This window comes from Varroa destructor, unplaced genomic scaffold (genome assembly GCF_002443255.2).
Source record: "Varroa destructor unplaced genomic scaffold, Vdes_3.0 BEIS01000002.1, whole genome shotgun sequence".
NCBI classification, from domain to species: domain Eukaryota; kingdom Metazoa; phylum Arthropoda; class Arachnida; order Mesostigmata; family Varroidae; genus Varroa; species Varroa destructor.
This window is the reverse complement of record NW_019211455.1, coordinates 1,734,143-1,755,971: the sequence shown is the minus strand read 5'-3', so window position 1 is coordinate 1,755,971 and position 21,829 is coordinate 1,734,143. Positions and strand designations below refer to the sequence as shown.

Here is a 21,829-nt window from a genome sequence, read left to right as displayed (position 1 = left end):
GATCCGACTGGCTGTTATTGTTACTACTATCAGCTCTTCTTGCCCATTGCGCAGCCAACAGCATCAACACGGATAGCAGCAAAAGCAATAGCAGAGGTGCCACGATCGAGAAGCCCTGTGGACTCCGCCGATTGCGTCGGGTGACGTGAACTAACGTCCAATGGCAACTCGGCTACAAACGACTAACAGGGAGCAGCCGATAACAAACAACGCTTTTGAGGTGGAGTAAGTAGTAAGCTTTGCACTGATGCTCGTCGCGAGAGTTAGCGTCTCGATGATTTCGCTAGCCATTTGAAAATACGGTCCAGGACTGCTTTCGTGGCCACGTTTCCTCTATCAGAGTGGGCTAAGCCGCTTGCACAAGCAGAAACTTGCCGCTGGCGGAACTTGGTGGCAGTTGGCTTTTAGAGCGGCCCTGAAAAAAAACCTTGTTGGAATGGTGCTGGACAAAACGTTCCCTGAGAACATGAACATGTCAATTCACTGGAGTTATCGTCGTCGCCGTTAAGTGCGCTAATCTATTGTTTTTGTGCTCATTGTTATCGTTTGTGAATTAGTCGGCGCTTGAGTGGCGATATGTCTTGAAATGATGTGAATGTAAGCGGATGCTAAGGGAATACTGTTTCGAAGCGAGCTTCCATCGGGAACCTGCGGAGTGCGATAGAAGTTTCATGGGTGTGTACCACCAATAAAAGAATGAGATACAAAATGGGAAAGGGAACAGTTGACAGAGACTCAACGTTTAAATAGTAATGCTACGAAAACCTGTCTTACTTTACGTACCTTCTACAGGAAATGAGCGAAATCGCCACCTTCAACGTAGACGTAGTTTTTTTTATGTAGAAGTTGATGAAAGCGTCTTTATGTATCGTTATCGATTAAAATACTAGTTACGATTTTATTTGAGCCTGCACAGCCTGAAACTTCCTAGGGTGCTAAGGGGGCCAGTTCTGTAACTAGCATGACAGCATTGACCAGTGGCAATCTAACTGTTCTTCTTGCCATTTTTCAACATATGAAATTTAGCCCATTGCAAAGTACAATGTGCAACTATCCCCCTTGCCAGGGATGTGACCCTAAGGGAGCGGTCATCCCAAATATTCGGCATTTTGAATTAATTCGGTCCTCGATCACCAGAGAAACGAACCTTTTCTAAATTGATTGATTTGTCAGATGTAGCAGCTGGCTCGACCGCCGTACGAAATCTGGGTGCTAGCGATTTTGCCTTACGTTTGCTAGCCTTGCGACTCCGTGTGTTTAACGGAAACAGGGGGGAGAGTCGCACCGTTCATGGAAATATCGTGGAAACTTACAGCCACGGCTGCCACTGTCACTCACCTGTTTTTCCACGATATTCGAAATCTCGTTATTGACTCGCTGATGTGCGGCTGCCCCACTGAGAGGCATTATGGACGTTGAGTCTTACCTGGAGAGCGTTCGTATACAAATGTCATGTGAGGGTTATAGAGTAGAACTATAGAAAATTCATAAGAAAAAAGTGAGGTGTCTATTTTTTTGGAAATAACATAGAAGTTTCATTCGAGTTCTCAGCTCGAGCCGGATCTTGTTGATATGATTTAATGTGTTTCAAACAGGATTTGTACGAAAGGTTTCGTCTCAGTAAAAAAACAAAAATTGCGAATTAAAGTGTGTTTAGGCTGCAGTGAAGTAGAAGTGTTTCAAGCGCTGCTATAAAATCGACATAGGACAGAGTGACTTCTGCATTCCTTCTGGGCCAAGTGCAGCTCCTTTCTCCGTTATGTATTATTATAGGGCAACTCCCTCTGGTAAAGGTTCTCTTTCATTTGAAACGGCTATTAATTAATTTAATATAGTAGCTAACTGTTTTTCATTGTTTTATTCTTTGTGCACCGAACGTCTTCGTAAAGTTCGTAGTGGTAGATGTCAGCTATCCGTTGAGTTTTTTCGAAATTCGGCGTCATTCGGGCTTGCGCGTCGCTGTCAACACCTCGAACGCCAATTAGCGGAATAACGATGTGCGAGAATGCAACGCCTTTACTCATATTGAACTAGCACAAAGTCTATTTCATCTAAGCTAAATAAATAATATATAGAGTCAAAGTACATTAAAATCGACGCGCCACCTCAAAAGATTACATACTTTTGCTTCTTTTCATTGTTTCTATTAAACAGTTTTTATTCGACGTTATTAATGACCCAAGAAAGTAGTTTGGAAAACGTAACTGTTCAATGTCACTCGGAACAAGCTCGTTTCCCACGTGAACGTACCCCACAAATAAACACGTCAATACACAAACACTATGTATAGATATATGTTGAATTGAATGAGGTTGGCGGGCGGAATGAACATTAGTGACTGCGGACAATGATCTTCGAAGGCAATTTGAAGTTCAGCTACTTGTAAGCGATGCACTTGCGATGTGCTGGTTAGACCGATACGCAGGATACAGAACTAGACAGAGCTGGGTAACAACGCTAAAATAGGCTAAATCTCGGCCTATGCTTTTAAATGACAGCAGTGGCATTTGTCAAATATCGGCCGCCCGCTTTGTCATTAAGTGGAACTTTCGAGCTCCTTGGGTTGAAAACGTACATTATTCAGCCCCATTAATAGTGGAACTTCAAATATTGAGAGAAGTGGGGCTTCGCAGAACCAAATATGAATGTTTTCGATCACGTTCAGTTTGTTTATGCAGGCCTTTGAGCTCCACCATCTGACACAGATGATGACACATCTGAGACAGATGATAACAAAAATGCGTTTAACGAAATCAGAAGCTAGAGCTTTTAGTTCGATAACAAAAGCAATCAATAAGAATGTATTTATGGTATTGGCGATATAGACACTCTCTGACCTTTAAGCTATCATGGATATGTAGGGCGTCTTCACCGAATTGAACTTCCTTGGAGAACCCATTTCCCATTAATCGCCACAAACGGTATCTCGCATTGTGTGCCCGAGATTTAAATGATAAGATCTTATAGCTCACAGCTGGGTCGGGTCGAATTTTCACGGTCGCTTCGTCCATACTCCTAGGTTTCGTAAACTGTCAACATGTCGATCCCAGATCAAATGTCAATGATAAATCCTTATGCCTTGTCCCTCTGCGATTCGAGTGGGCTCTTTATATTAATGGGTGGTGTATTCGTAATAGATAGTATATGTAGCGTTCCTCGGCCATGTTTGGGCAGAGAGATTCGGTATAGCCATAATTTTGCCAGCCCAGGACGTATTATTGATAACAGTGAAGGCTAATTGTTCGGCCATATAATGCAGTCAGCAAATACAAGGGTCGTCAAATGTTCTATTAATTTTAGATACGTGTCATACGAATAAAGAAGTAGGTCCACCGATACAGCGGTAGCCCACTTGTCCTACGTCCTATGTTTAAAAGCAATGTTGTAAACGAATTTGCATATAGCTTTTCTAAAATTAACGAACCCACTTTTTTTCGTTTTTTTTTTGGTGTCTTATCGAGCATATTTTGCTAACAGATAGCTTGGACATTCGCGCGTTCAGACAGCTTACTTTTGAAAGCTTGATCAATACCCAATAATAGACTGTTTCAAAACTTCTCAGTTCATCGGCTTTGTCGGAGCTACCAACGATTCGCTAGCTGCAGTATTGACAAACAGATGGCAACATCTTGCTAGCAGTTACGGCTACTGACTGTAAGACGCAATTTAGCCCCATGCGTAGACAGCAGGGCTAGGCGTTGGTACACTCTATTCACGCACTGATTTTTTTATTCAAGCAAGTCTATAGACGGAAAATGGATCGGCTTGAAAGCTGTACATTTCAGGTACACAGGAGTTCTACTATACTGGGAAAAAGATTCAACAAGAACAAGCTGAGTGATGAGAATAAAAATCTTATTGAGTACCTTTCCATGTATTCAAAATATATTTACAATGTAACTATTTTTTCTTTAGATCAGTTAGAGTGATTGTTTACAGTTGCACCATTCAAGTAAATATCAGTGGCGCGCTTAGCTAAGCGTTGTATAGGCTTGTTGTGGCTGGAAGCGATCCGTCATCGGGTGTTCCGACCGAAAGCCATAAGCTTATCGTACCCAGCGATTCAATCAACAACAGCGACTGTGTTCGCCCTTGCCCCTAGTAGCAAGGGTGAACACAATCGTGGCTGGAACATAGTGTACTGAATTAATCTCCGAAGGGCTTTGTTACAGAGCGTTGAACACATGTTTGCCCGCCTTGATTAGGGATTCCACTGTGCTCGCTACCCATCCAATGGCTAATATAAATATGACACATAAAGTAATCAAAATTGACTAACAATGAAGACATGACGGTACAAAATGCCAGGCATGCTCTTCCGTACCCCAAAAAGGCCGATTTATGCCTCACTATTACAACAGCGTTACGTAACTGTGACAGCCGGCTTAAGTAGGGAAGAGCAGAATTTTGTTTGCGAAGAAGTAGCATTCGGATGCGCGGAAAGATCAAGCTTCCCCTAAATGGTACTTACTATACTTGTTTCAACAGTCTAGAAGATCAACACCGGCCTTTTCCAATGGCTTCTATTCTTTCCTCAGCCTGTGTTCATCAATCGTCAGAGTTGAAGTCGTCGCCCTGGCCTTAGTAGCCGGATTATGTGATTATCTGTGCGTTTATTTTGTAAATTAATGATTGTTTGCTTGTTATTATAGACGTTGTATGATTTTTGAGCCTGCTGCGTTCGTACTGTAGTATCTTTAACCATGGCATGCGTTGATAATATGTTTAGCTTAGAGGTGTCTTAAATATTTTAAGGAAGTCCTGTATTTCTGAAGAGTAAACAGCTATTTGCATAGGCCCGCTCATACAAATATTTTCAAATCTGGAAACCGTATAGCAAGCTCGTTACGGTTTACCAAATTGAAATTGCGCAAGGAACGTACCACTCATCACCTTTTATCCTATACTTAATCGATCGGTACCAGTGACACAAATTTTCGCACACTTTAACGTGCTTAAAAGCCGAGACAAAACAGATGCACGGACATTACGCTCGCGGTTTTCCGTGCCGATCAAACGTTGTGTTAGAGCTTTTAAGCTGTTGTGTTGTCCTATTTCTCTGGGATTCTAACATAAAACATCTCCATTGCGATCAGACGAAGGCGCAAAACAACATCGGCCTAATAAACTAACTTTGTCCAGACGAAGTCCAAATGATATTAGTCGATACTTTGCCCGTTTATATGGTTATTGTACGATAAGGTTTATTAGGGCTTCCTTAATAACACTTTGCATACCACGCCTTCCAGTGTGCTTCTATCAGACGCCAGTACACGATCTGTTCCAATCTAATTAATTGTGTTTGTTATTTTCCAGAAAGGTCATGTTCCTTTTTTAAAAAAAGAACAGTTGTCAGGATTTGTAACACGTCGCGTTAAATATTATATAGGTATGCTACGTTTAACTATACAGAAAATTGTTATTATTATTTCATCTGAGTTTCGCGTCGTGGCCTTCGAATTAAGGACTGCTTGTGTTGTTCTCCTAACTAACGTTAGTACGTTTTGTGTATTTCAGCGCCAATCAACAATGAAATTTGCAGATTGCTACGTGCCATACTACATTACACAATGTTTACATGTTTTCATGTAACGTAGGGTCAAATGAATTCACTTTCGTTCGAACACGAATACAAGTTTAACTTGCGAACTTTTCGTAACGAATTTGATAAAATGGTACCATGTACTGTTGAATTAACCTAACCTAGCATGAGTATGATATACATATGTGCCTATACAATGCTTTTTTAGGAAAGATTATCTTGTATTGATCAACTAGCTTTATTGATAAATTTAATAACTTGATCTTTTTCTCATTACCTGCTGTACCACTACGACCAACAGGTCCATTACGTTTGATATTTAAGCGCATCGCCAAAACTCTGCCTTGATTTAGCCATAAAACGTTAGGTCAATTTACCTAATTTATCATCGGTTAAACAACGTGAAAGCTAAAGGCCATTTTACTTTTAGAATCTGCTCTGTTTAGCATGGTTTTTGTTTTAGTGCTCTGACCCCTCTATCAACCAATATTCGTTTAAGGAGTCCTTGACCGTGGCATTTGTGCTGCCCCCTCTTTCGAACTTGTCCTTTTGTGTTTCATGGTTGCATAGCAGCGTATATCCAGCGGCAGCAATCTATTCTAATACATTTTTTAGCTGAGGGTATCAGGTTGGCGTGCCGGCGCTGCTGCTGCTGCTGTTGTTGTGCAGTGGTCACCTCGGCTACGTTTTTACGACCCCTTTGCCCCACAGTCTGTAAGCGCCATGCCCTTGTCGATAAGCCCTTGCCTGCTTCAGAGTTGTCGTCCCCCTCAGCGTCCGTCTCCTATCGGTCCAGGGTAAAATCGGAGCTCTGCTCGAATACAGCCACCGGGGGCATCGACTACTGCTCTCTCGAATGCCAGCAAATCTTTACACCAAAGCAATGCTGCTTCAGCCCCTCGCAGTCGCCATGTTGCCCACCTACAATCAGAATTTGCTTTCACACCTCGGAAAAATTAAGTGAACAACACACTTCAATAAGATTTTCCTTGTCAATCGCAGACAGTAGCTCTACTAACCGTTAGTATAATAACAGAAGATAGATAGGGGGGACATTTGTGCGTGTCTGTGCTTACTGGAATTGTTTTGGTGTGTACTCGTTAATGTACATACATTCGAGTAGATCGTGCGTTCCATCTAACCATAGAAAATTTTCATTTAAACCTGTTGTATGGTGCTGTGATGTTCCGCCCGCAGACTGTCAATGTCCAATTGGCTAAATGAAAACAGGCCAATAATGCTAACTTCCGCAATAGGTAATAGAGGGCTTGAGAACCGTACACCCTGATGACGTCTTTGGGGGAGGGGGCCTCGTAGGATGTGCGTGTGAATCCCCCGTAGCGAATCCTTACGAAACAAAAATAGTTTAACAAATATTTTAAATCGGATTTAACGCTATGTCCGCTCACGCAGTGGGTATGGAAGGATAATGAGGTGAATGCCTGAGAGTTACTAGAACGATACTAGAAAGGAGAATTCTGTTATATATACGAAGTCATAGATAACCATATTAGGTTGTGCCGCTCAGTTAATTATCTAGCTGCTGTTAAAACTGTCTAAAAATACAGACTCTCTCCATTACATTTAAATCATATCAAAAGCCAAAATAAAACAGAATACGTTATGAAATTATATATATAATGAATAGTTTGATCTTCTCTTACATTGGGCCAGCGTTTAGTTAATGTAGGACAAGTTTTCACAAGATACACTCAATCAACATTGAGCAGAGTTCTGCAATGGTTGAAGATGCATTTCCGATATGAATTACTATACGTCGACTGTTGAATTCGAACCAGGCCTAAGTTCTGGCTTCAAAGTCAACGGCATCATACTTTTAGGTTTATCAATAAAGCTACTTGATTTTTACCTATTGTTCAACAACGTCTCGTTGCCCTCGTAATCGAAATTTTATTTGATAAGTATTAATCAGCTTAAGTTAATAAAGGAAGGGTGGCATACCTAATACCCGTGATAACTTTGTGTTCGTATTTAGTGTGTCTCGAGGCGGAGATGTCCTCGTCTACCGACGCCGACCACGACGTCATTGGACGCCGTACTCTTCCACTGCAAGAAGAGCCTGTGGCTGAAGACCAAGTAGATGTTGAGGGCGTACTTGACGAAGGATCAAGCGATTCGGAAGAGGACAAAGAGTTGACACCGCCTCCTTCGGACCCGAAGGAAAAGGCTAGAAAGCATGCGGCAAATGTAGCCTGGGAAATGGCAAACTCAGAGGCCATTTTTGTTGACGCGCTCAAACTTATAGTAGAGGTAAAATAGCGGTCTCTCTCTACCTCTCTATGTATATATATATATATCTATCTGTAATTGTTTGTGTAATTGACAGCAACCTGTGGCTCACTGCCATTATTAAAAGATATCATTCATATCGTATAAAGAAAAAGTCAGATAGTCAGCGTTTGTTTTTCCATTGCCTCGATCGCGCTAATGTGTATAGTTGATCTATTTTAGGACTTTAAAGGAGCTATTGATAATGCACGTGAAGAGCGCGGCGATATCTTGGTTCCAAATGAGGTACTCGATCCAATCCTGCTTTATCTACCCGAACTATTAACGTTCTCTTCAGATCTCCTAGATAAGCTCGACGCGCGGGTCAAACGCTACAATATCGATCATGTACGTATCGTAAACTGCACTTCTACTGCCTAAACGAATATCGCCGCTAGCATTATCACGCATCGCACGAACGCATCGCCGTTAGCCCATCTATGTTATGCTGAAAGGAACAAAAACGAACGTTTGAAAAACTGAGGTGTTGTCCTTGCGTACGGTTAACTAGTTCTATTCGAATTGCCAATAGCTTGATAATGTGTTTATATAAATTTATCTTGATAACTGTGAACGCAGGTAATCGCTGATGTGTTTGTCAAAATCGGACAATTTCTAAAGCTTTACTCACATTATATCAAAGACTATCAGACCAGATGCAACTATCTAGAGGATGCGCGAAAGCGCTATCCGGAATTCAATCAAGTTATGCAACAATTCGAGGTACGTATATGACTTGATCAATTGCCATATGCCGATGGGGCTTACATTGCTAATGTTATGGTCTTCACTGAGCTATATGTTAATCTGGCCGATTGTCTCTAGACACTATTACACGTATCTCACGGTCACGTTCGTAATTTATTTTTGTTTTCTTACTTACGCACGAGTAGGCGAGTCCTCGATGTCAAAAGTTGACCGTCGTACAGCATATGCTGAAACCGGTACAACGAATACCGCAGTATCGTCTGCTTCTCAGAGACTATCTTCGAAATCTTGACGAAGAGCATCCTGACAGGGCCAACACGGAGACCGCTCTCCAGATCGTCAGCCAAGTGGCAGACCATGCAAACGAAGCTATTAAACAGGGGGTAAAAGAGTAAACACACATCTATTCTATATATTCAAGATGCGATTTGGCTCGTTTAGTTAACGTTTTCTCTCAAATCCCTGCTTCATGAGCGACATTTCCACAAACAATTATGCTTTTCAACTAAATTCACTCCGAATCTAAATAATTAAATAGTATCTCATTTGTAAGCAAACAAACAAACAAAAGCTTTGAACGGGATCTTTTGTAGGACTCTTTTAGAAAGGCTGAAGAATATCTAAGATTATTACTTAAAGGGAACGTGACGATAAAGGGTGAAGGATCTGAGTGCAAAAGTGTTTAGTCGTATCTTGATAGAAGCGTTCGATTTTTACCATTCCCTTTGTCGATGCATTAACGATACCACATATAGCGGGACCGTTAGAGGGTTACTGGAACGTAATCGCATAAAAAAATCTTGCTGAATTTAGAAGCGGTCAACAATTTTCTCTTGTTGTTTTAAGAACTATTAATTTGAACTTTAGCTTTCGAAGGTTTTTTTTTCACTAATGTCGAAGTATTTCAGACCATTGAAAGATAAGCTTTATAAGAATCAACGTTTGTGCTATTTGTGTGCGCGCTTTTGGCAATACAGCTCGACTGTGGTTAAAAGAAGAATGCCTAGAAATTTTATTTTTATTTCAGGATAAACATGCGGAAATGGTTCGTCTGCAAAACAGTCTCATTACGCCGCGTTTTAACGTATTTACTCCTGGTCGAGTAAGTAGTACTATTTACAAGCTTTATGGCTGGAAGTTGCTGTTGTACATTCTCCTTGTACGAAGTGTCGATTGATGACGAAAAACTGCTTCAAAAAGCGCAGGGTGTGGCTTTGCCTTTGTGCCATGTAATCAAAACTAGTCAATTTTCGGCAGGCTACCACTGGAACAGGAGCCCCTTGGACGCATTTGATATCGCTGCGTCCTTCGTAAATCCATCTGCTTTCTTGTCTTTTGTCCTTTTGCTACAGATGCTCATCAAACAAGGGATATTAGAGAAGCATAATCGGAAAACGTCGCAGCAAAAACAAGTCGTTTTGGTAAGTTGAAGTAAAATTGGATATGTCTATTTGGCTTAAAGGTTTAACTTACAAGTAGTTCTCGAAACTTTAGTTAAGCAAGCCGAGAATGCTCTTCTATAAGTGTTCAACCGAGCGGAATCTGCACAGTTCCACATAGTACCCAACGTCGTTTAAGGCTTGTGACGTATAGAGTGGAGTTAATAACTTGTTTCAAAATGTCAAGGAAATCCATATTTATTCTATAACTTGAATAATTTACAAACAATATTATACAGCAAATGAAGTTTCCCATCTAAATATAGGCACGAACTTTGTACAGCCCCAAGTATACAGATACAATAAAGTTCCTAGCTTAGTTTAACAACAAATGTCGAAATGTACTCTGTACATGTTCCTAAGTTAGAAACGCTAGACAAAGCACAAGAAATAAGATTTCTTAAAACAGACAACTAACTTTACATATGACATTGTAAAAATTACAACGGCTGTGTGTGAAAGGAAGTAAAAATTATTTAGCTTAATTTCACATAGTGTAGGTTTGGGCTCTAAAAATGGAGCTCACTCGTTCATCACTTCTTACCTTCAACTCCTGTAAAGTATATATGCATCCAACTTAAAGTTTTAAGCTCATAAACTTAATGCTATTAATCAACGTAGTTTCTTTCATAACGTTACGTTATGATCTTACCGAAATTGATTGATTTCGTAGTAAACCACCGAAACCTGCACCACAATCATTAGACCCTATTCCCTTATAGCATTTTACACAACTGAGTTTTATCCAAACTCTCTACCTATTAATCTCTATTAGAAACGTCCTTGACAACTACCAAGTAAATGCTTTTACTCTCTTGGGTACCGTTTTGCGAGTATGATATCGTTCCAGAAACGCAAGCGCGCCCCCTAGTTTGAGCTATTAGTTGAACCGATAGGTTAGCGATCTCATGCTTCCAAAACGCTGGAAATCGTTAAGTAGGCCGAAGCAGATATTTTGAGATTCAGTAATACTGTAAGCGCCGCTAGGTAATATTAACAACGACAGCGTGGGGAGAGGGGGGGGGGGGTAACCTTGATCTATATATTTTCAAGCAAATGCCAAAAGTCATTTGGACGGAATCATGTAACCGTCGAAGTTTGTAGGGCAAAACAAACTCTACCACAAAGTGAGACGCTAAACGCGCAGTTTATCAGTGCAATCTAAGCTACAGGTGCTGTTACTAGGGTACACAAGGGAAGGTGGGGTCGTTATGCGGTAACAGAGCAAATCGTACGCGCTTCTCGTTTACAGTGCTACGGCGACTATTGTGGCCTGTTGTAGAGTTGTGAACGAATCATAGACTATGGGTCTCACTGAAAAACAAGAAATTGAAGCATATTTAGAGTTGAACGGTCAGTTAGTCGATAAGATAGTGAATTGTTGTTTACAGAAAAACGTGCCTATCCTTGACCTCGCGGTCATGTGCCTTTAAACCCCAATCACTAGAGCTGTGGATAAACTGATAGAGACGCTTCCACTAATAAATGGAAAGAATAAACTTTGTCGATTTATTGCTATAAACGGCATGAGGGTTCACTCTCCGTGTGAAGACCTACTCGAGTAAAAATCTGGAGGCAGCAGATCGATGGGTTACTACAGATCATTGTGATTTATGGTCCCGCCGAATTTCTTTTTTTTTTTTTCTAACGTTTATGACTATTCTTTTTGCGTGAACAAATTCTCAAAACCATATTTTCTGTATAATATTAAGAACTTGCCCACAGTAAAAGGCCTAGCCGGAGTCGGCCTTGCTGGACTGCTCTGGCGTTTCTTCAACAGACTTATGAAACAGCATGGAGATCGTATACCATAGTAGCATTTGCGAACGCAAACTTGGCCAATTGTTCTTCGTTTTCAGTCATAACTTCAACGCCTGCTAAGGTATAGTACCTGGGCATTATCTTTAAACTCATCAAGCGTTCATCGGAACCCCAGCTTCGCGATGTACTTGTTTAAGTAGGAACGCAATAAAGAAAAGGCAGTCACTAGAAGTTATCTTGTCCGAATGTTACGTTCTGATAGGATGAAAGGCCACGCTCCCAATTTCTGTATCCAACAAAAGTTTTCATACAGTTATCAATTTCCTTGCTCTAATAAAGAAAAATTGCGCTGGCACAAACTTGACAAATCACGAGCTAGCGCCCCGTCCCATAATCGTAACTCTATGGTGGTACTGCCCCCGGCAATTAGTCAGTCTAGCTCATTTGCTTCTTCACTCGATATTTCGTACGCCTATTTAATTTCCTCCTATCTACCACGATATGTGATAACATTATCGTAGTTTCTCTGCATATGCACCCGTATGTGTTCGTCGCTTAAACGCAGTCCGTGACGACTCAGCACGACCTATTTGCGTTGACGTCAATTTTCTATCTTCCGCAATTCGGTAAACACACACAGATATACACGCTTAAACAGTGTGTTTCCATTTTTAAACATGCCTATTATGGTAGTGTGAATAGACGCGCCATCGTGTCACGGGTTTCCGCTGTTTCACTAACATTTCGACGGGCCCCAGCGAACGTCATACTTGACCACAATATGATCGTTGTTCCGATAGTCACCCATCTAACCCCTGGTGGAGGCGGCCCGCTGAGTCTACGTCATTACGATGGGGCAACTGTCGCGACCGTTTAGTACGTCACGGCTTGCATCGATGGCGATGGCCATTTCAAGAAGAACTCTAGTACATTAGTCGTAGTGGGTACACGTCGCAATGGTAGTAGAAACGGGAACAGTAGCAAACATCGTTGCTGTTATTGACACTCTACAACCGTTTTAAATCTGGTTGCCTTCACGACGTATGCGCTATTGACGTTGTGCTCATAGCTGGGGGGGTCTCCCTTATTGATGCCGTAATCGGCAGTAAACATGGATTCGTTTCCGGCGAAAACGTTAGGGAGTATCATTTGGTGTAGGTCCTGGCAACGATCACATGTCATTCTGCGACACTCGCAATAAAAACACAGTTGATGAACCACATATGACACCTTATCTGTATTTTTGTAGGTATCTTTTGATTTTTCAAATTTCATCGGTTCAGTCATTCGAGTAATCGGATCAGCGTAGGGGGGGGGGGTCTGGGGACTTGGAAAACAGAAAGTCGGTGGAAGCGGTCATCGGATGCAGGAGTACCTGGGCTCTAACAACGCCACAGTTGCTCATAGTCGCCATTCGCATGGTGATGAAGATCTTGATCTTTCATTTCTGATAATGACAAAGCGGTGGCCTATCTACGTGAAATAGTGAGGACTTCGTGGACGCATACAAAATCTCTGCCAACGTGGTGGATTAGAACGCTCTACTAGCAGCCCACGAAATTCTGCGGTTGGTAATGCTGAAGAGCGGTAATTCAAAATGGTTCTTGAAAAAGATGCGGTGCGCTAAGCACAAATGATACATTACAATATTTTTGTTATGACGTCAGGTCGAGAGAGTGGAAAATATCAAGGTTAGCATTTACTGATAGAACAGTACGAAATAGCCGTTACGATTCGGTTTAATAATTAGGAAGCGAAGTGTACACGGCTGTCCACTGTGTTAATCGTCTTTGGTCACCATGCCCTGTCAAATTTGCCATTTTGTGCATTACCAAATACTCACAATGTCGTAGGCTTAAATTTTATAGCAGCTCCTGTCGTTCATGCTATATGTTCATAATAGCCCTTGTTTCTTGTGCCTAGATTGAGAAGTTGTGGGCTATGGGAAGTCCACTGCAATCAGTAATTCTCGTTCTCTCGTTCGGTAATGACAGTTACTTAAGTTGCTATCAAGAGTCAGTGGCGGTCTGGTACCGGTTGAACTGCCGGATAATATGATAGTTGGTCGTCTATCTTGAAACGGTGTACAACTGCTGGAAAAGTAGTATAGTATCAACGTCACGCTGAGGCCAGCGCCGACGCTACGTACATCTATGATTTGCAACGCACAACGTTGCAAAAATAGATTGCCTTCTGGGTTTCACTAGCACCAGTATTAGTATCTGAAAGCAAATCGAATACTGCTGCAGTCGCTCACCTGAAGTTCATCATTTCTACTGAACTCTGCTTTTGACTGGCACTTTTGGACAAAAGCAGCTGATGATTGGAGAAAAGCCACTGTCCATATAGAACTTTGATCCCATATGGTTAATACGTTATTGTGTAGGCCATTTGTTAGTTATCCATTGTATTTTGAGATAACTGTGTACTTCGACAGATATAGTCAACTATAGAACAACAATGATACTAATATGGAGCAGAAATGTTCGATATGAGAAGGATCCACGATGAAACTAAGCACATAATACGTAGTACCATTGTCCTTTAGAATTAGTTATGTTGCATAGCGTAAAAAGACTTTAGCGGGAAATCTTCCGATCTGTATCTGGAGGGCCACCTCCTTTTGCGTAGACCGAGAGAGAGATAATCTAAGTCTTTCTCGTTTCCCTAGACAGACCTGTCCTAATTTTCTTGAAAAGCTGGCGCCGACGAAAAGGAATATGGTCATCCACATCATTTCAAACCGATAGTTTTCATCTCTGCCCATTACGATAAATTGGACGAAAACACGATTTCTGTCTGAATACTGATTTTTATTTTTTTTTTTCGTTCTCGATTAATAAATAATTCACTCTCACATCACTGGCCATATCGATGCGTACGTCCGCACCCTACTTATTTGCTTTTGAATTAGGATCGATTGCGTTTGTTGTTGTGGTCGACACCGTAGTACGTACTGGACCGTACGAAATCAATCCATTCACATGTAAATGATCGCGCTCTGTTTCACTATTGCTATAGGCAGCTTGGATCTTCCCTGATCGGTACTTGTACTGCACCAGCAGAGATCAGAGATTTGCAAAGGAGGACCAACGCAAAAGACATTGTTCTGCGTATTAGAGTTTGTACTAAACAGCTCAGAGATTGAGTCATTGTCGACTACCCGGGAACGTAGTTTTGGCAACGACCTTCGTTCTATCCCGGCGCTTTGTAGGCATTGTACCTCTATACGTATCCCTTGGATAATAACCTATATGTAGTAAAAGTAGCGTAGAACAATATCCTACAACTGCTAAGTCAGGCACACGCACGGTCTATTACTATCATCATTATTAATGTTATTATCATGATTAGTCTTACTATTATTTAGTAGTGCAATAGGCATGTGAGTGCAAAATAAGATAACTTTATCACAGATTGACCGGTTGCTTCTTGCATTTTGGCGTATACTCACTATACTGCAATCGACATAGACCGGCATATCAGGCTTCATTGGGGAGGGCTAACAATCCTGCTGCTGCTTTCACTTCCGGAGTCGTAGGTTGGGGGACTCACACTCGGTTCATTCGAGTCAGCCTTCGTTTCCGACGGGCGACCTGTCGCAGTCGTCGTTGAAGTTTTAGGGTTGAAGTTGGTTCGAGCGGAGACATTACGGTGGACCCGATAGCCGGCATACATAGGTACGGCCAGCAGCGCTACAAGAGCGAGGCCGCATAACGCGCCGACTCCTGCCAGCGGAATGGCAACTAGACGGGCGACAAACACTGCGCTCCGAATCAACTTTCTTTGGATTGGTTGATTTGGTTTATACCGATATTTACAGCCGAACACACTGAGTTTACTATGATGATCACCGAAAAACTTCATATGGCGTAATCGTTTGCCGCAGCGATAGCAAAAATGCGTATGGCAATGTGCGCAATGCATGTGGTCGCAACCGGACGCACGCTGGACGTACACTTTACAGCGGGGGCACTTTTGGGCGTTCCACTGACCTTCCGACACTGACTGTGCCCACGATTTGATTTGGTTGCGATGAACTTCACTGAACTGGTCACAATTAACGCCTTCGTGCGTCGCCTCACACCGAAAACACCAGTTCAGGCCGCACCGCGGACAGCTCGATCCGTCAAACTTAACCAGAATTAGCTGACAACGTGGACACTTTTTATCGCCCCGAAGCAGACGGGCGAACTCATCTCGTATACGAAGTCGTCCGTTACGCGTGAGTGCCCGAAGCACGTTATGAGCGGCTATTAATCGGTTGCAATTAACGCACTCGATTCGAGTGAAGCCGGCCATGATTCGTTCTTCCAAATACTCTTCGAAGCAGGGCAAACATATTTTGACTCCGCAGCAGGAGCGGGTCTCCAATACGTTTGAATCAGCAAGGCAAACATCGCACGTGTACGCAGCTTCAGCCACATTTTCGTGGTTGCCATTCCCGCGTTTAGCTGTTACCGTCGCCACTGCTGCCGCTGATGATTCGAGTTGATTTGGCGCTACCGTGTCCGTAGTTGTTATCATCCGCAGAGATGCGGACACTGATTTCCCACAAGAATCAGTCACAACCTGCTCTAGAAGCTGGAGTGTAGCTCGTTGAAGTTGTTGTTGTTGTTGAAGATGAAGCTGAGGCTGAATTCCGTCCGAAGAAGTACTCAGTCGAGTGGTTGACAGGGCCCTCGAAGCGCTGACAGGGGCCACGGTCGTTGTAGTTGCTGTTGTCGTTCTCGTCGACGACCGGACATCTTTCTCCAAAAGTGAACGTTTTAGACTTTCGACGGGCGCAAATGTACCGGTCGTCATTGCTGTTCTTCGAATTGAACTGCTGTACTGCGGCAGTCAGTTCGCAGCTCAACAACTGAACGGGTTGTCAGTCAGACGACAACGACATATTGACGCTAGTTCGCCTGCTGGTAGAATAGCGGCGGCGGCAGCTGTTATTGGTTTTCGCTTGCTGCTGGCAGTTCTAGCAGTGTGAGCGGTGTCGATTGCTGGTAGGGTAATGGCAACGGCAATACCGTTAGGCCGCCAGTCAGCCGTCCGTCATCCTGCTTCGCTTCGGCACTCCAGTGATGTCAGCGGCCGACAAAGTGAAAGAGGGGGAACGCGAGCGGAGCGCCGTGCTGTTACTGCCGTCGGGGAGTCGCCGACGCTGGCGGGCTGGCACAGCCGCTACTGACCCTGTTCCGTTGACACAGCAACCCAGCTAACAATCTTTACGACTGTGATCACCGTTGCTACACCAGCAGGCGATTGTTGAACGAACCGTTGCTGCGCCGAGACAGTGTAAACAGGAGCATCAAACGCAGTTACGCTAGCAAGGAAGCAGGACGCAAGTCGACGATAATAGCAACAGGTCTGCCGAAGGAAAAAGCACTTCCACTAATGGGTTTGTTTAAAAGGAGAATTTATCATAGTCCATGTGGTGTAGCACGCCGAGAAGCTGCAAGGCTCCGGGCTTAAGATCGCATCGAATCGGTCGGGACCCAACCGATCAGACGGTGCTAACCGGGTAACTGGCACAACGGGTCGAAGTGATGGTACTGGGTCGAGTAAACAAACCACTGACCGACGGGCTTGCTCTAAATGGATTGTGGTTTGACGTTAACTGGGCTACAATAGGAAGATTCGCACGTGAGAATGCCATGCGAACGTGGACGCTGCTATTAAGATCCTCAATGGGTCGACGACGTTCAGTCAGATGCTATCGGTAATTCTGGAATGCAACGGAAAAGAAGAAAACGAACGTCTATGGACGGGCACCGTGCGCTGAGTTACTGGATTTGAAACTGGATTGCCGCAACAAATATAAAATGAATGAGCATTTGGTATTCAGCAAGGTAATAATAGCCTTAGATAATACATTTGGACAGTTAATATTTCGCATAAAGGCTACGTCGCAAAACATGTTGACCGAAAACCGCAAATGTGAAAAGGCCTGAAACGTCGTCGTCTAGATTTAGCGCTTTAAATTGATTCAAACTTTCAATTAGCTCAATAAAATCTTCAAAGCATTGTGGTGCATAGCATGTACTTGTCTGTTTGTCTTTTTTTTATTACTTGCACCTTGACCCTTAAAGAGATACAAACAAGATCGCAGGTGTCTCAACCAGTCATGGAAGACCCGTTTTCGATCTTTGAAACAAAGCGGTATATATATATATACACTAGGATGAGTTGAGTTCGTAGCTACGATCTTATCAACGCTACTACTACAATTAGACCTTCTTCTAAGCAAGCATCTAAGATAAAATAGAAATGCCCTCACGTAAGACAGACTATCGAGAGCCCGCACGACGTATCGCGGTTGCCCCTAAAAAAGTTGTTGAGTGTTTATCAGGACACAACTGACCCAGATTTTACTTTTTTGCCTTGGTCGTCATATCTTCTAGCGGCTAGCGTCGTATTAGCATCATGCCTGACCACAAAAGGTAGGGCGCCCTCTCAGCCATGGCTTCAACTGTTCTATACGAATATCTACAATTAAATGGCGATAACCTGTGCTACTTGGCTCAAAGTCGGGGCTATGAGTCCTATCCTACCAACACTCGACGGCCAAACAATAATAAGCGAACCAATAGCATGCCCTATCTAAACGTTATCGTTAAGGGCCGATTTTAGCCATTACTAAGTGGTAAAGGGCGTTTCGGCCATATACCTTATTAATGCTTTGTAAGTTCTTCGCAGACCGTAGTTGTTTCAATGCTTTTGGCGGTGTCAGCCACACAGCTGGCGATTTTGCATCGACTAGCAAACTATTTTCTAAAAAAATATTTTATGACACCTGGGCGCAATTAAAGCTGGTAACGCCAACCGATTATTGATCAACATCCAGCAAAGAAATAAATAAACAATTATTCAGCAATATAACTTTATAAATTTACAGTACACCCTTATAATCACACTATGAATTTGTGCGAAGCAAATCTGTATTGGTACAACTGTACAAAAATACACAATTGATGTTTGGTCACAAACAAAACGTTTCGCTGATCCCAAACACTTATACGAAAGTTTATAGATATAAAAATTCTTACTATGCATGTTATTGTGTAGTCTCTAATTGTATCTAACAGTATATTGCGTTTCTCCGGAAGGAACCCATATAAATAAATCTAGTAGATCCCGAAGCTGAAGGGGCCTACAATAGATATTACCTAACTAAGCTCAGACAGATAAGGTAGCAGCTCCGGCTACAGGACAATGTTTAATTTTGCCTCGAATCGAATCTCCATTAGGTATTTATTGCCTGCAAAAATTTCCAGTTGATCCTCGGTTGCTATCTGGCACCACGTATATCAGTCGCGCCGCATACGTATTTCACTCCATATTGCTTAATTCGCGCCCGGGTGTATGGCTCTGAATATCTGAACTATCCGTTTGGAAACGAGAACTGAATCCGTATCGGTCAATGCACAGTCGTAACTCTTGTCCGCTGCTGAAAACATTGAGTTCACCTGAGCAACTTCGAAATGCACTAGGCGTTTATCCTATCTATTCTTACACGACTATTTGGTCGTCGCTACAATAAGAGAGACACTACTATGGGCCCGCGCCCCTACATCATCTCCGGATTCCTTGGAGTCAGGATAGCTGGGGTGAGGGTAAAAAGAGGAAAATGTGACCATTAAGGGTGGACAAGAGGAACGCCCTATTTGGACTCCTCCCAGGTTCTCGCGCTACGGACAAACGACGAAAAATGTGCCACACAAAAAGCTCTCTAAGTGCTTACAATAGTAAGCCTCATAGACCTCTTTCGTATAGAATTATAAGTATATAGGTTATACAGAATATATATAACAGTGAGCCGCAGAAATACCGCTGACAAGTACAAAGTTCAGTTCTTACTTCTGCGTGAGAATAAGTTCTTTCTTCCGCATGAGAATCAACGGCTTATCCAAACGTGTTTTCACTTAACGAACTGCCAGCTCAACAGGCGGATCCTTTCGATCTGTTCAAGTTACAAGGCTCAAATATATAGCAATTGCTGAGATAAACATAGAATTTCCGTTGCTTCACTAACGAATACCGAGATTGCGAAGTACTGAAAGGCATCAGCCAGTTACGCTCGAGACTGTTGCTATAATATACATTTAAGTAACCGTTTGCCAAAAATACGAAATTTGTTTCGAGCTGGTGTTATGTGTGTTTTATATCCACGGCTGTTATATAGCATGCTGATGGCACGATTTCCGCCTACCATTAGCGCGTTTTCTCGAAAAACTCTATCAGCTTAATAAACTAACGCTCTTACTTAGCACAACTTCTATATGTTAGAATAAATAGAAATGGTTCCCGCTTCTCCAAAAATAAGTATGTAGTTGCTCAAGAAGTTACTGACGAAACGATAACCGTTATCAAATTTTCACTTCTGGTTCTCTCTCTTTCATTTGCTGTCTCTCCGTATTTACGCGCGTGTTTTGGTGGCTGTTTTCGTGCTCTTGGAGCGCCGCATACTATCTGAGCTACAAAAGATCAGTCATTGGGCTTAATTACCTCTTGGTTTGTGAAGGTATCATAGATTGTATTACAGTCGATTGCCATTGGGCCCTTTCCTATAGAAAGCGTCGGAGGTCAATTTCCGGGGCAGCAGCTGGCCAAACACTGGAAAGCACGAGAATGCCTTTTTCAATAGCTCTGCTCTAGCAAGGGAATCGCTTGAGCAACTTAATCAAATTTAAAACAAGCATCTCGAACGAACGAAATATTATGCAACTTCACGCGCTAAGAAGTTACTTTTTCAGACCCTACTACGTACACATACAACCTCAACTTCAATAATGTACGTGTTAAATTCGATACGCTTGTCTAATAACAGCACTTGTGACAAACAATAACGTTTAAATATAATAACAGAAAATTACCAAGCACATTCTTAAGACGACCATGTCTAACTATGCTGTGCTAACAACGTGTCGATGTTCTGTAATCTTCATCGTGCCTGACGAGCGAAAAGCGGAAAGCTTAAGATATCACCAAGGTTTTCGCCAACTATAAGTAGCATTACATTAGTTTTATTACCACGGCTGATATAATTGGACAACCACAACTGTTCTTGCTTTGTGCTACGGAGTTAACCTTGCCTGGAAATTTTCTCAAGTGACCTACCAACGTACATTTTCTTGTCGACGCTTTCGTTAAATACAATAATAGTCAGTGTGCGACTCGTCTGTTGCTGCCGATCGTGACGACGATGCACGTAATGGCGATTACGTTCTTATGTGACATTTGTATGTCAACGGTATAGCATTGACGGTGAGCGGCGGTCCATGAAACGTTCGCCAGCTATAAAACGCCAGCAAGAAAGGGCTATTCATTTGATAGTTCCTTTACCTTTGTTCGGTGTCGTCCTAGTGCGCGGCAAGGGGCGACGCGTATCGCTAATTTTACTTTCTTCGCCCCCCGCTATAGGGATCGCTAGCAGAAAGTATTTGCACAAATATTAAACAGGCGAAGATGAACGGAAGTGAAGAATAGAAGCGCGTGATTAGATCTCCCAAAAATAACTTCATAATAGTGACGACAATAAAATAATATCACTCTTGAATGAACGGTTGACATCTATAGGGGCAAACGTTGAGCTGATCGTGGCAAAAATATAATGAATACTTAATTCTTCACAGCACAGTACTATTATGGCCTATTTAACTCCTTAATAGTACATGCTAGTTAACATTAAGACACTATTATGCAATGGAGGTTGTTTTTCCTTCCTGAGGGACAGAGGAGATCCAGCCCTTACAGACGTTACGTAAACATATGTAGATACTTGAACATTATCGTACTAGTGAGCAGCGTATAACTACGAGTTACTGGATACGTACCAACACCATGGGTAGTGCTGTCGAATCTTATTGAAGTACTTCTATCAGAAAATTCGTTTGGTGGCCACCGGTTGGTCTATGTAAGATTACACAGTACATCCATGTAGGGCTGGCTGTGCATGACTGTTCAGGGTTGTTCACGTACACGGTACGATCACAGCCACAATCCAACAGTAAATCTTCATTGCGACTATTCACAGTTGACAGCAGGAGTAAGTTGAAATTTAGCTATGCATTTAATGTATGGACATTAAAAATCAGTA

General features: G+C 42.4%; 1 protein-coding gene across 16 annotated transcripts in view; it reads left to right on the top strand.

The window, feature by feature from the left end:
• Nucleotides 1–21,829, top strand: part of LOC111245905 (uncharacterized) — a 71,664-nt gene that overhangs the window by 40,755 nt on the left and 9,080 nt on the right. For 13 of the 16 annotated variants that reach the window (XM_022794893.2, XM_022794899.2, XM_086980729.1 and 10 more), the window contains 6 exons: nt 7,539–7,813; nt 8,015–8,179; nt 8,411–8,554; nt 8,725–8,922; nt 9,567–9,641; nt 9,892–9,960. In XM_022794893.2, the coding sequence (XP_022650628.1) occupies nt 7,539–7,813; nt 8,015–8,179; nt 8,411–8,554; nt 8,725–8,922; nt 9,567–9,641; nt 9,892–9,960 (926 nt within the window). Of the gene's footprint in view, nt 1–7,538; nt 7,814–8,014; nt 8,180–8,410; nt 8,555–8,724; nt 8,923–9,566; nt 9,642–9,891; nt 9,961–11,369; nt 13,035–15,274; nt 17,776–21,829 lie in introns of those variants that run through there. The other 3 variants (XM_086980731.1, XM_086980733.1, XM_086980732.1) reach the window with 3 other exon arrangements.